The 12,304-nt window shown below is 49.1% G+C and overlaps 2 protein-coding genes across 4 annotated transcripts in view; one reads left to right on the top strand and one right to left on the bottom strand.

Annotated features, from left to right (window-relative positions):
• Window positions 1-1,844, bottom strand: part of RAG1 (recombination activating 1) — a 32,390-nt gene extending 30,546 nt beyond the window's left edge. The window contains exon 1 of one of the 2 annotated variants that reach the window (XM_056527880.1): window positions 1,755-1,844. The gene's annotated coding sequence lies outside the window, so the exon portion shown is untranslated. Of the gene's footprint in view, window positions 1-1,667; window positions 1,732-1,754 lie in introns of those variants that run through there. The other variant, XM_056527879.1, reaches the window with a different exon arrangement.
• The window catches only part of TRAF6 (TNF receptor associated factor 6), a 35,099-nt gene that overhangs the window by 5,458 nt on the left and 17,337 nt on the right, over window positions 1-12,304 (top strand). The window contains exons 1-3 of one of the 2 annotated variants that reach the window (XM_056527881.1): window positions 1,738-1,874; window positions 5,322-5,657; window positions 11,038-11,188. In XM_056527881.1, coding sequence (XP_056383856.1) covers window positions 5,353-5,657; window positions 11,038-11,188 — 456 coding nt within the window. In that variant the 5' untranslated portion in view covers window positions 1,738-1,874; window positions 5,322-5,352. Of the gene's footprint in view, window positions 1-1,737; window positions 1,875-5,321; window positions 5,658-11,037; window positions 11,189-12,304 lie in introns of those variants that run through there. The other variant, XM_056527882.1, reaches the window with a different exon arrangement.

Raw genomic sequence — 12,304 nt, 5'->3', positions numbered from 1 at the left:
GTCCAGTCCTGCAGCCGCCATCAAGTCATGTAAGATAAAGTCACAGCTTTATGAGTCAAGTCAGTCCCTGTCATCTGTCAAGTCAGCGTGGTCTGCATTCAATTGTCCCGTCCTACTACAAGTCCCAGCAAGCCCTTAAGGTCTCTGAGTCACTGGTCACCTCCTTGGGCCCTGGCTGAACTGTATAGACTTTCCCATCTGTCTACCCTCAGTAAAGCTATCGTTGTCCGTAACTCGGCGTTGGAGTTATTATTGCCCCGGTGCCTAGCCCAGGATCCAGCGGTATACCTTTGGGTGGTTATAGGATAAACCACGCCCTGGTGTCAGGAATACAAGGGGTTAATGCCATCTGCCCCTAGGGTAACAACATCTGCCCTCATCACACCCCGCTACCACAGATGAATATTCTTTAACACCTGAAATGCGTCACATGACACTTGCCATGTCCTGATGTTGGTTTTCATCCCATAAATCCATGGAATCGCACTAGCTGCGCCGGACCCTTTTTTCTGTTTGATGTTCCTTTAAAGGAGATATCCAGTGGTGAAAAACGTATCCCCTATCCTAAGGATAGGGGATAAGTTTCAGACAGCGGGGGATCCGACCGCTGGGGCCCCCCGCAACCTCCTGTACGGGGCCCCCGACAGCCCGCGGGAAGGGGGCGGTCAACCACCGCACAAAGCAGCGGCTGATACGTCCCCTCAATACAACTCTATGGCCGACCTGGAGCGCTGGCTTCGGTAATCTCCGGCTCTGCCATAAAGTTGTATTGAGGGGGCATGTCTGGCCAGCGAGCCGGGGCCCCGTACAGAGAAATCGCGGGGTGCCCCAGTGGTCGGACCCCCGCGATCTGAAACTTATCCCTTATCCTTAGGATAGGGGATACGTTTTTCCCCACTGGACTACCCCTTTAAGGGTGCTGCCCCGCACCGTCCGGGACGCAGCGGTGAGCTGGACTTGTGCACTAAAGTTTTAAACTCACTATAGGGCAAGGTTCCCCAACCTGTGTCACCCCAGCTGTTGCAAAACTACAACTCCCATCATCTTTAATCTGTCTCCCCAGCCTTTGCAAAAATTACAACTCCCATCATGCAGTAAACATCTAAACTCATTATAGCAGTGCTTTATAAACAGCGTGCCTCCAGCTGTTGCAAAACTACAACACCCAGCATGCCTGTACAGCCTTTGGCAGTGCTGCCCAACCTGTGGCTTTCCAGTGGTTGCAGAACTACAATACCCAGCATGCAGTAAACGCCTAAACTCACTCTATAGCTCTGTTTTCCAAACAGTGTGCCTCCAGATGTTGCAAAACTACAACTCCCAGCATGCCTTCGGCTGTCCGGTCAAGCTGGGCGTTGTAGTTTGGAAACAGCTGGATGCACACTGTTTGGAAAACACTGCATTATAGGGCAGTGCTCCCCCAACCTGTGGCTTTCCAGTGGTTGCAGAACTACAACTCCCAGCATGCAGTACATGTCTATAGTACTATAATGCAGTGTTCAAAACATGTGGCTCTCCAGGTTTTGCAAAACTACAACTCTCATCATGCAGCAAACGTCCCCTTTAAGAAAACTACTGCAGTCGGAGAATGAAGGAGTTGCCCATAGCAACCATTCAGTTTGGTAAAAAAAAAAAAAACGAAAGCAGCGATCTGATTGGTTGCTAACCGCACTAGAGTCTATGAATTTCCCAGCGTCCCACGTGACACTTCACCAATCACATGACCTGACTCTCTCGCTCTCTTTTTCCGTCACCTGGTCTCCCACAAGTCACGTGCCGTCACGTCACGTGGTGGGGGGCGCCTGGTGGTGACATTCGCTTCAGAACGGGAAGTGGCAGCCGAGAGTGAAAACCGGGAGCGGGACCGAGAGCCGGTGAGTGACGGGGAGGGGCCGGTAATGGGATGGTGGGGACTTTCTTTACGTCAGTAATGGCGGCTCCTGCTTCCCGGTCATTATCAACAACGACGCGGCCGTAAATGAAGGCGCTGGGGGTCGTTATAGGGGCTTGTTGTCGCGGGTTCACGTATTTGTCGCACGTCAGGAGGTGACTTGGTGTCCAGTGTGAATACTGTCTGAGATTGGGCCTTTTTTTTTTAAAGAGTTTTCTCACCTGTTGCAGAACTACAACTCCCATCGTGCTCTTTGCTGTATGACCTAAGGAGTTTAAGTGGGGGTTCTACATATATAGCTTAGGGCAATGTTTCCCAGCCAGGGTGCCTCCAGCTGTTGCAAAACTACAACTCCCAGCATGCCTGGACAGCCGAAGCCTGTCCAGGCATGCTGGGAGTTGTAGTTTTGCAACAGCTGGAGGCACCCTGGCAGGGAAACACTCTTAAGGTGGTTGTAGAACTACAACTCTCATCTTGTCCTTGACTGTATGACCTAGGGAGATTAAGGGGGGGGATTCTACATATATAGCTTAGGGCAATGCTGGGAGTTGTAGTTTTGCAACAGCTGGAGGCACCCTGTTTGAGAAACACTGGCTTAGGGTGGTTGTAGAACTACAACTCTCATCTTGTCCTTGACTGTATGACCTAGGGAGATTAAGGGGGGGATTCTACATATATAGCTTAGGGCAATGCTGGGAGTTGTAGTTTTGCAACAGCTGGAGGCACCCTGGTTGGGAAACACTGGTATAGTGTTTCCATTTAAAGGGATTTTCCCATCTGGGGTGAATGGGGCCGGTTACCCAGGAGATGGGAAAAACCCTTTAAGTTAAGGCAGGATACAGGAATGTGGAGAAAAATAAAAGTCCCTTAGCTCATCCCCCCCCCCCCCCCCCCCCCTTTCTTGGGCTGTCCGGGCATGCTGGGGGTTGTAGTTTTGCAACAGGTGGGGGCAACCTGTTTGGGAAACACTGCTTTAGACTCTGCAGTTTGACTTAGTCCTAGGCCTGGCCAGAAGCCCCAATAATGGAGTTATAGTCTTGCAACAGCTGGAGGCACTCTGGTTGGGAATCACTGTCTTAGATGAAGGTGCTGCGCCCCCTGGTGTGTATGGATCAAACTGCACAGAATTACATGTCACATATTTGATGCATTTTACTGTTGCTTTTATCTCCCCCCCCCCCCCCCCCCCCTGTACATTGACCGCAGTTTATACCGTTCCTTCTCTATAAATCGCCGCGGCGGTCACGTCTACAGATATCGGACGTGACTTTTATCTAGTGACTAATTAACCCTTCGAGGAGGTTGTCTGTCTTGTGGAATGTTGGGAATGTGCTTCCTAAAGTTGTCATAGGGGGGGAAGAGGGAAGGCAGTTCTGGAATTTCCCCTAACTGAGGTCACATGTCCATCTGCAAACCTGGGGGGGTTCTCCGGCTGCTGCGGAACTACAAGTCCCAGCATGCCATGACAGCCGCAGGCTGTCATGGCATGCTGGGACTTGTAGTTCCGCAGCTGCCTGAGAAGCCCCAGGTTCTATGAACAGAACTTTTTACAAAAACATCGCCTTGCACTGATACATTGTAACAAGCCCTCAGCTCTGGGGCGGTCATGGCATGCTGGGACTTGTAGTTCTGCAGCAGCTGGAGAAGTCCCAGGCTGCAGACTCGTGAACAGAGCCGTATCTTGGGGTGCGTTCACACGGGCGTATGTCCCCGTTTTTTTTTTTATCCCCGTTTCGGTTCCGTTCTTGCAGGTTGTAAACGGATGAAAAAATGTTTTAAAAAAAAATCCCATTCATGTCAGTGGGAATTTTTTTTTTTACAATCCATATACATCCGTTTGTTACCCGTCTGCGCTCATTTCCATTTTTTTTGACGGCAGAAAAAAACGTTGCATGCTGTATTTTTTTCTTCCGTCAAAAGAAACGGAAGAAAAAACGGATACAATAAATTGTCTATGGAAAACTGATGAGCCTTTAAAGGGGTATTCCGGGCAAAAACATCTTATCCCCTATCCAAAGGATAGGGGATAAGATGTCTGATCGCAGGGGGCCCGCTGCTGGGACCCCCCCCCCCCGCGATCTCCCTGCAGCAGCCCGCATTCTGTGCGTAGCTGCGTCTGCAGTTTATGAAACCGCCGGGCTTCCGAGATGGGGACGTGACGTCATGCCACGCCCCCTCCATTCATGTCCATGGGAGGGGGCATTGCGGCCGTTACACCCCCTCCCATAGAAATTAATTGGGTCGGGGGCGTGGCATGACGTCACGTCCCCATCTCGGAAGCACGGGGGCTACTGCAGGGGGGAGGGGGGGTCCCAGCGGCAGGCCTCCCCCCCCCCCCCCCCCCCACGATCAGACATCTTATGCCCTATCCTTTGGATAGGGGATAAAACAGTTTTTGCCCGGAATACCCCTTTAATGTCATCCGTCTGCATCCGTTTTTTTCAATCCATTTTTTATTTATTTTTTTATGTTTTTATTTCTGAGCATGCTCAGAACAAAAAAAAATATTTTTTTTTTTCTGGTTTATTAACTGTACAATAATACAAACGGATAACATTGTTTTTTTTTTTTTTTTTTTTTTAGTCCGTTTTTATTTCTGACGGGAGAAGAACGGGACGGGTCTAGACGGCCGTGTGAACGCAGCCTTACAGAAACATTGCCTTACGCTGACACATTGTAACAAACCCTCAGCTCTGAGGTTGTTATGCTATGCTGGGACTTGTAGTTCAGCAGAAGCCCCAGGTTGCAGACTTGTGAACAGAGCCGTAGCTTACAGAAACATTGCAAATCTAAGGGTTCTTCAGCTGCTGTGGAACTACAAGTCCCAGCATGCCATGACAGCCGCAGGCTGTCATGGCATGCTGGGACTTGTAGTGCCGCAGCAGCCTGAGAAGCCCCACGTTGCAGAACAGAGCTATAGTTTACAAAAACATCACCGTGCACTGATACATTGTAACAAACCCTCAGCTCTGAGGCTGTCAAGCCCTGCTGGGACTTGTAGTTCCGCAGCAGCTTGAGAAGCCCCCAGATCCTAGTCTTATCTGGGGATAAGTTATAATTTTGGAATAATCCCTGTAAATTAGCAATTAGTCAGTAGGTGGCATCGACGGGGATCCGGGCGCTCGTATAGACTGTGCCCAATTTTTTGCAAAAAGTAACAGCAGTCATTTGGTTAATCAGCGAGAGGAAGAATGTCGGAAAAGGAGTAAGGATCAGACTACACAGGGTTTGTTTGTAGTCTGTTGCCTTGGAAACGCATTAAACTTCAAATAATGGGACATTTTTAATCAACAGGGTTTGCGAAACTGCTTCATTTTTAGATGAATAAAAAGTAAATGAACTAAACGTAGTAAACCTGACCCAAAGGTGTGACCCCCCCCCCCCCTCACACACGGCCGCCATTACTCATGTGATCTCTTTCCCTCCTTAGATGCTGTAAGGCCTCCGGACGCTGCGTTACTATGAGTCTTGTGAACTCCTCCAGGACCAGCTTTGAGACGTGGGATTCAGATGACGCTTGTTGCGGAGCTATGGCCGGTGCTTGCGCCTTGAACACCAAGGAGGATGTCACCAGCCCCTCCATGGAGACCCCCGGGGGGACCCCCTCTAGTCTGGGGTTGGAGGAGATGCAAGGATATGATGTGGACTTTGACCCCCCACTAGAGAGCAAGTATGAGTGTCCTATCTGCCTGATGGCGCTGCGGGAGCCGCTGCAGACACCGTGTGGGCACCGATTCTGTAAGGCCTGTATCCTGAAGTCTATACGGTGAGTCCCGTCCACTACTCGCATCTGTTTCCACAACAGGCCACATTAAAGAGGTACTCCGCCGGAAAGCATTATATATATATATGCCCTTCTGCTCAACGGGAGGTTTCTGTCCTCCCTGAGCTCACCTTAGGACCCCTGCGTTACGGTTTGACAGGTGTGTGTGTGTGTCTGTGTCTGTGTATATATATATATATATATATATATATATATATATATATATATATATATATATATATATATAATTTTTTTTTAATCAGCTCGTTCCAGAAAGTTAAACAGATTTGTAAATTACTTCTATAAAAAAAAAATCTTAATCCCTCCAGTACTTATTAGCGGCTGTATACTACAGAGGAAATTCTTTTCTTTTAGAATTTCCTTTCTGTCTGACCACAGTGCTCTCTGCTGACACCTCTGTCCATGTCAGGAACTGTCCGGGGCGGGAGAGGTTTGCTATGGGGATTTGCTCCTTCTCTGGACAGTTCCTAAAATGGACAGAGGTTGTCAGTAGAGAGCAACTGTGATCAGACAGAGAGGAAGTTAAAAAAAGAAAAGAACTTCCTGTGGAGCATACAGCAGCTGATAAGTACTGGAAGGATTAAGATTTTTTTAATAGAAGTCATTTACAAATATGTTTAACTTTCTGGCACCAGTTGAGTAAAAAAATGAATAAATAAAAACGTGGTGTGAATGCAGCCTTAAGTGCGAATGTCGCAAAATTGTCACACAATCCCAGAAATAGATGGGTTCTTTTTGAATTTCTTTTCAGTCTGACCACAGTGCTCTCTGCTGACACCTCTGTCCATTTAAAAGGGTACTCCACTGCTTAGCGTTTGGAACAAAGTGTTCCGAATGCGGGAGCTCGTGACATCATAGCCCCGCTGCATCATGGCGTCACGCCCAACCCCCTCAATGCTAGTCTCGTGATGTCATTGCCCCGCCCCCCTCAGCCGTCACGCCCCCTCCCATAGACTTGCATTGAGGGGATGAGGAGTGATATCATGAGGGGGCGGGGCTATGACGTCACGAGTTCCCGGCTCCAGCGTTCAGAACAGTTTGTTCCAAACGCTGAGCAGCGGAGTACCCCTTTAAGGAACTGTCCAGAGCAGAAGTAAATCCCAATAGCAAACCTATCCAGCTCTGGACAGTTCCTGACATGGACAGAGGTGTCAGCAGAGAGCACTGTGGTCAGACTAAAAAGAAATTCAAAAAGAAAAGAACTTCCTGTGTAGCATACAGCAGCTGAGAAGAGCATACAGCAGCTGAGAAGTGCTGGAAGGATTAAGATTTTTAAATAGAAGTAATTTGCAAATCTGTTTAACTTTCTGGAACCAATTGATTTCAAATAAAATGTTTTTCAGTGGAGTACCCCTTTAAGATCATTTTCCGAGCTCGCGGTACGTGACATCGATGACCTCACACTCACCACAGCTTCATATTTCCACCCTGACAATTTGTATTCAGACATTGAGGAGTTTGAGACTAAAAACCTCTAGTTTATTTGTTGGAGGAGATTTCATCCTCTTTCTGTAAAGGTAGTCCTGGCATTTTACTTACATGATTTGCATGGCTCTCTTCTCATAAAGATGCCCCCTGTTATGTGCCTTATTATGTGTTTGCAGGACCCCCTGTGTGAGCCGCTAAGTAGGAACCAGTCTGTGTCATATGGTCAGATGACCCCTTATAGGAAATGTACAGGCTGATAGGGCAAGAGCTCCCCCTAATCTACAGGCTGATAGGACAAGATCTCCCTCTAATCTACAGGTTGATGGGACAAAATCTCCCCATAATCTACAGGTTGATAGGACAAGATCTCCCCCTAATCTACAGGCTGATAGGACAAGATCTCCCCCTAATCTACAGGCTGATAGGACAAGATCTCCCTCTAATCTACAGGTTGATAGGACAAAATCTCCCCATAATCTACAGGTTGATAGGACAAGATCTCCCCCTAATCTCACAGGTTCATAGGACAAGATCTCCCCCTAATCTCACAGGTTCATAGGACAAGATCTCCCCTAATCTTACAAATTCATAGGACAAGATCTCCACCTAATCTAGAGGCTGATGGGGCAAGAGCTCCCCCTAATCTACTGACTGATAGGACAAGATCTCCCCCTAATCTACAGGACAAGATCTCCCCCTAATCTACAGGCTGATAGGACATGATCTCCCCCTAATCTACTGACTGATAGGACATGATCTCCCCCTAATCTACAGGCTGATAGGACATGATCTCCCCCTAATCTACAGGTTGATAGGACAAGATCTCCACCTGATCTACAGGTTCATAGGACAAGATCTCCCCCTAATCTAGAGGCTGATGGGGCAAGATCTCCCCCTAATCTCACAGGTTGATAGGACAAGATCTCCCCCTAATTTTACAGGCTGATAGGATACGGGAGCGCCCGGTTTTCACACTCCCCCCTCCCAGCCGGGTCCAGTGACCGTATCTTCTAAACCTAGTGTGAACCCTCCCTAACTTCAGTATTTATTTGCATGCAGATAAAAATAAAAAAACCTCGTGACAATTGCGCAAACATTCTCACATGTGACCATCACAATCACAATAAACCTTTAACTCCCGGTTAACCCAAAAATTCTAGCAGAGCCTGTCTGGCTGCTATAGGTATAAAAACACATCAGGTTCTATGAATGTGCCCCTCCCTGGTATAAATGATGGCCCTAGAACCGCACACACCCCGGCTCGATGTAATGGCGCCTTCTCAGAATTTATATGTCAGCTTTAGGTGCAGCAGAGCAGAAAACCACAATGCCCAGCGTGCTCGTGGCCGCAGCATGTTAGAGCCGCTGCCTTCTCTGGGTGCGGTTATTTTTATTCGAGTCGGCAGAGGGATTTGCAGGAAGTGAATAGGAAATGGGCCTCTAAACCCCCCCCACTCCCCACCCGACTAGAGGAAGCAGGTGAATAAACCGTATCCCACATGTCGTCGCCTTCTCCTGTTTCCGTTAGATGACCGTCCTTTCTTCTGCCCCATAACTCATCATCCTCATCGCCGCCGCCGCTCACATCCTCCGAAACTTATCAACTTTCACCTCTCACGTCCTGTTTACAGCCGGTCACGTGTAGGTTCTGTGTAATACCCCTAGGGGCCGGGTCCTCCATGCTTCATGTGTGCTGCTCCATAGATCTTTTAGGGGGTTCTGTAAACAGGGGGCCTCCAGCTGTTGCAAAACAACAACTCCCAGCATGCCCGGACAGCCAAAAGCTGATATTCCCGATGTATAAGGAAAGTCTGTAAATCTCTCGCCTTACAGGTAGAGCTGGGCGGTATAACCAAATATGTGTATCACAGTTTATTTGTAACTTATGGCGGTTCCACGGTATATAACGGTATTTCTTTCACCCCCCACCAAATCATGTTACCGCCAGCGCTGTTCTGCCCCCCCCCCCCTCCCCCAAAATCATGTCGCCCACCAGCGCTGATTCTGTCCCCCCTCCCCCAATTATTAGCCCAGCGAGGTACTACTCACATATGTCATCCGCAAGCACTGCCCTCCTCCTCTTAAACTTTCACTTACCTACGTCGGCCTCACGCTGTTCCTGGAGACTGGAACGTCGGACAGCCGTCAGCCTATCACCGGCCGCAGCGATGTCCCGCCCCGGCCAGTGATAGGTTAAACGCACTGTCATGTAAGAAGTCGTCCAGAGCTCCTTACACAACAGTGAGCTCAGCCTATCACTGGCCGGGGCGGGACATCGCTGCGGCCGGCGATAGGCTGACGGCTGTCCGACGTTCCAGTCACCAGCGTAAGGCCGACGTAGGTAAGTTAAAGTTTATTTTGTTTATCTTTTGCAGCCCGGGCATGGGGATACAGCGTACAGCAGTGATCTCCAACCTGCGGACCTCCAGCTGTTGCAAAACTACAACTCCCAGCATGCCCGGACAGCTGTTGGCTGTCCGGGCATGCTGGGAGTTGTAGTTTTGAAACATCTGGAGGTCCGCAGGTTGGAGACCACTGGCGTACAGTATAGAGTTCCAGCGCCCCGCAACAAAGAGGAGGAGGGCAGTGCTTGCGGGTGACATGTGAGTAGTACCCCACTGGGCTGATAATTAATTGGGGGGGAGCAGAGCAGCGCTGGCGGGTAACATATGATTAGTTCCCCGATGTGGGGACAGCGCTGCGCTGGGCTGATAATTCATTCGCGAGGGGGAGGGGCCCAACCGGTATTGCGGTATGGGGAAAAATTCACATCGTGCAGCATAAGAATTTCGGTATTCGGTATGAACCGGTAGACCACCCAGCACTACTTACAGGCTGGCGCATATACAGGAGCCCCATAGCTTCACCCTTGGACCTTTTTGGGCTTATGACAAAGTCAAACAGAATCTAAAGCAGTGTTTCCCAACCAGGGGGCCTCCAGCTGTTGCAAAACTACAACTCCCAGCATGGCTGGGAAGACAAAGGCTTTGTACAGGAGCCCCATAGCTTCACCCAAGGACTTTATTAGGCTTCCGGCCCGGCCTCAGCAGAATCTAAAGCAGTGTTTCCAACCAGGGTGCCTCCAGCTGCTGCAGGCACCCTGGTTGGGAAACGCTGCTTTAGATTCTGCTGAGGCCTGGCCGAAAGCCTAATAAAGTCCTTGGGTGAAGCTATGGGGCTTCAGTACAAAGCATTTGACTGCTCGGGCATGCTCGGCTGTCCGGGCATGCTGGGAGTTGTAGTTTTGCAACAGATAGAGACACATGGTTTGGAAAAACGCCGCTCTATGAAATCCACCTTGCAGTGTCTGATCAGGTATATGTGGATGTACCTTAAATGGATTTTTATCCAAGATTAAAACTTGCCACCTTTTTGGGGTCCAACTGCGGAGACCCTCCCAGAAAATGGAATGGCAGCGAGCATTCTCTACCGTCTCCCCGCTCGCTCGCTATTGGCATGCTATAGATAGCAGCGTATTGGACTCTGTTCGACAGTCCCATAGACTTGCATTGAGGGGGTGGGGCGTGATGTCATGAGGGGGGCGGGGCTATGAAGTCACGAGCTCCCGCGTTCGGAAAACATTATATTCCAAACGCTGAGCAGTGGAGTACCCCTTTAAATGGACAGAGGTGTCAGCAGAGAGCACTGTGGTCAGACAGAAAGGAAATTCAAAACGAAAAGAACTTCCTCTGTAGTATACAGCCACTAATAAATACTGGAAGGATTAAGATTTTTTTTATAGAAGTAATTTACAAATCTGTTTAACTTTCTGGCACCAGTTGATTTGAAGAAAAATGTTTTCACTCCTTTAAGCTGTTCGCCACATGAATGCTCATCTTAATCGAGCATGCATGTGTTTTCCTTGGAAGTTTAGGGGGGGATAAAACGCCTGCATTGCTATTGTACAGTGACTTCCATTTGCTTTGTCTTCCAGGGATGCAGGACCCAAGTGTCCCGTGGACAATGATCTCCTCCTGGAAAACCAGCTTTTCCCAGATAACTTTGCCAAAAGGGAGATCCTCTCGCTTACCGTGAAATGTCCCAGCGAGGGCTGCGAGATCAAGATGGAGCTGAGAAAACTGGAGGTAAGTGAAGACCCCCAATATCTACTTGTCCCATAGATCTATCTGACCTACCGTGTTTCCCCGAAAATACACCCTACCCCGAAAATAGGCCCTAGCTGGATTATCGGGGTGGGCTGCAATATAAGCCCTACCCCGAAAATAAGACCTAGGCCAGTGGTCTCCAACCTGTGGACCTCCAGATGTTGCAAATGTGTGCAACATCTGGAGGTCCGCAGTTTGAAGACCACTGACCTAGACAATGCCCGGGCTGCAAATATTAAAAAACAAACTTTAACTTACCTTCGTCCTCCGTTCCCCCGTTGCTAAGGAACCGGCCTCGCTGTCCTCCGTTGTTATCGCTGCGGTCCTGGGGATGGGAACGTCACAGAGCCTTCAGCCTATCACCGGCCGCAGCGATGTCCCGCCTCTGCCGATGATAGGAATACAAAGACAGGAATACAAAGCGCAGCGGCTGATCATTATTTGGCAGGGGGGGGGGGGGGGGGGGGGAGAGAAGCTGCGCTTGCGGGTGACAAACGATTAGTACCCCGATGTGGGGGTGCAGTGCTGGGCTGATAAAACGGCGGGCCGGGGGGGAGAGGGATGTTGGGGGGCAGAGCTGCGCCCATCACATAATAATGGGGAGGGGGGTGTAATACCGTGGAACGGCCTTGTTGTTCAATGTACATACGGTACCGTAAATAAGCTCTACCTGAAAATAAGCCCTAGTGTGTTTTTGTGGCTAAAATTAATATAAGACCCGGTCTTATTTTCCGGAGAAACACTGTAGTGGATGAGAAAAAAAAAAAACCCACACAAGATTGTCCTGACAGCACAGACGGGGGAATGTTCTCAGAATCTCTTGGTAGTACAGCCTCAGGCTTTGGGCCTGCGGGTCCCAGAGATCAGATCTCGGCATCATTGTGGATCGCCTGTGTATCCATAAGGTTCCTTATTTTTATACATATACTAGTAGAGTCCTGGAGTTACCTTGTCTTCCTACCTAAACTTTGTAGGATCATATCCCGTCCTCCTATCCCAAACCCTTATTTGTCCCCCTGCACTAAGGCTGCATTCACACCACGTTTTTGCAGTACACTTCCCATATCAGGTTTTTGATGAAAAACGGATTCTCAA

This window comes from Hyla sarda, chromosome 6 (genome assembly GCF_029499605.1).
Source record: "Hyla sarda isolate aHylSar1 chromosome 6, aHylSar1.hap1, whole genome shotgun sequence".
NCBI classification, from domain to species: domain Eukaryota; kingdom Metazoa; phylum Chordata; class Amphibia; order Anura; family Hylidae; genus Hyla; species Hyla sarda.
This window is presented reverse-complemented; position numbering and strand designations above follow the sequence as displayed.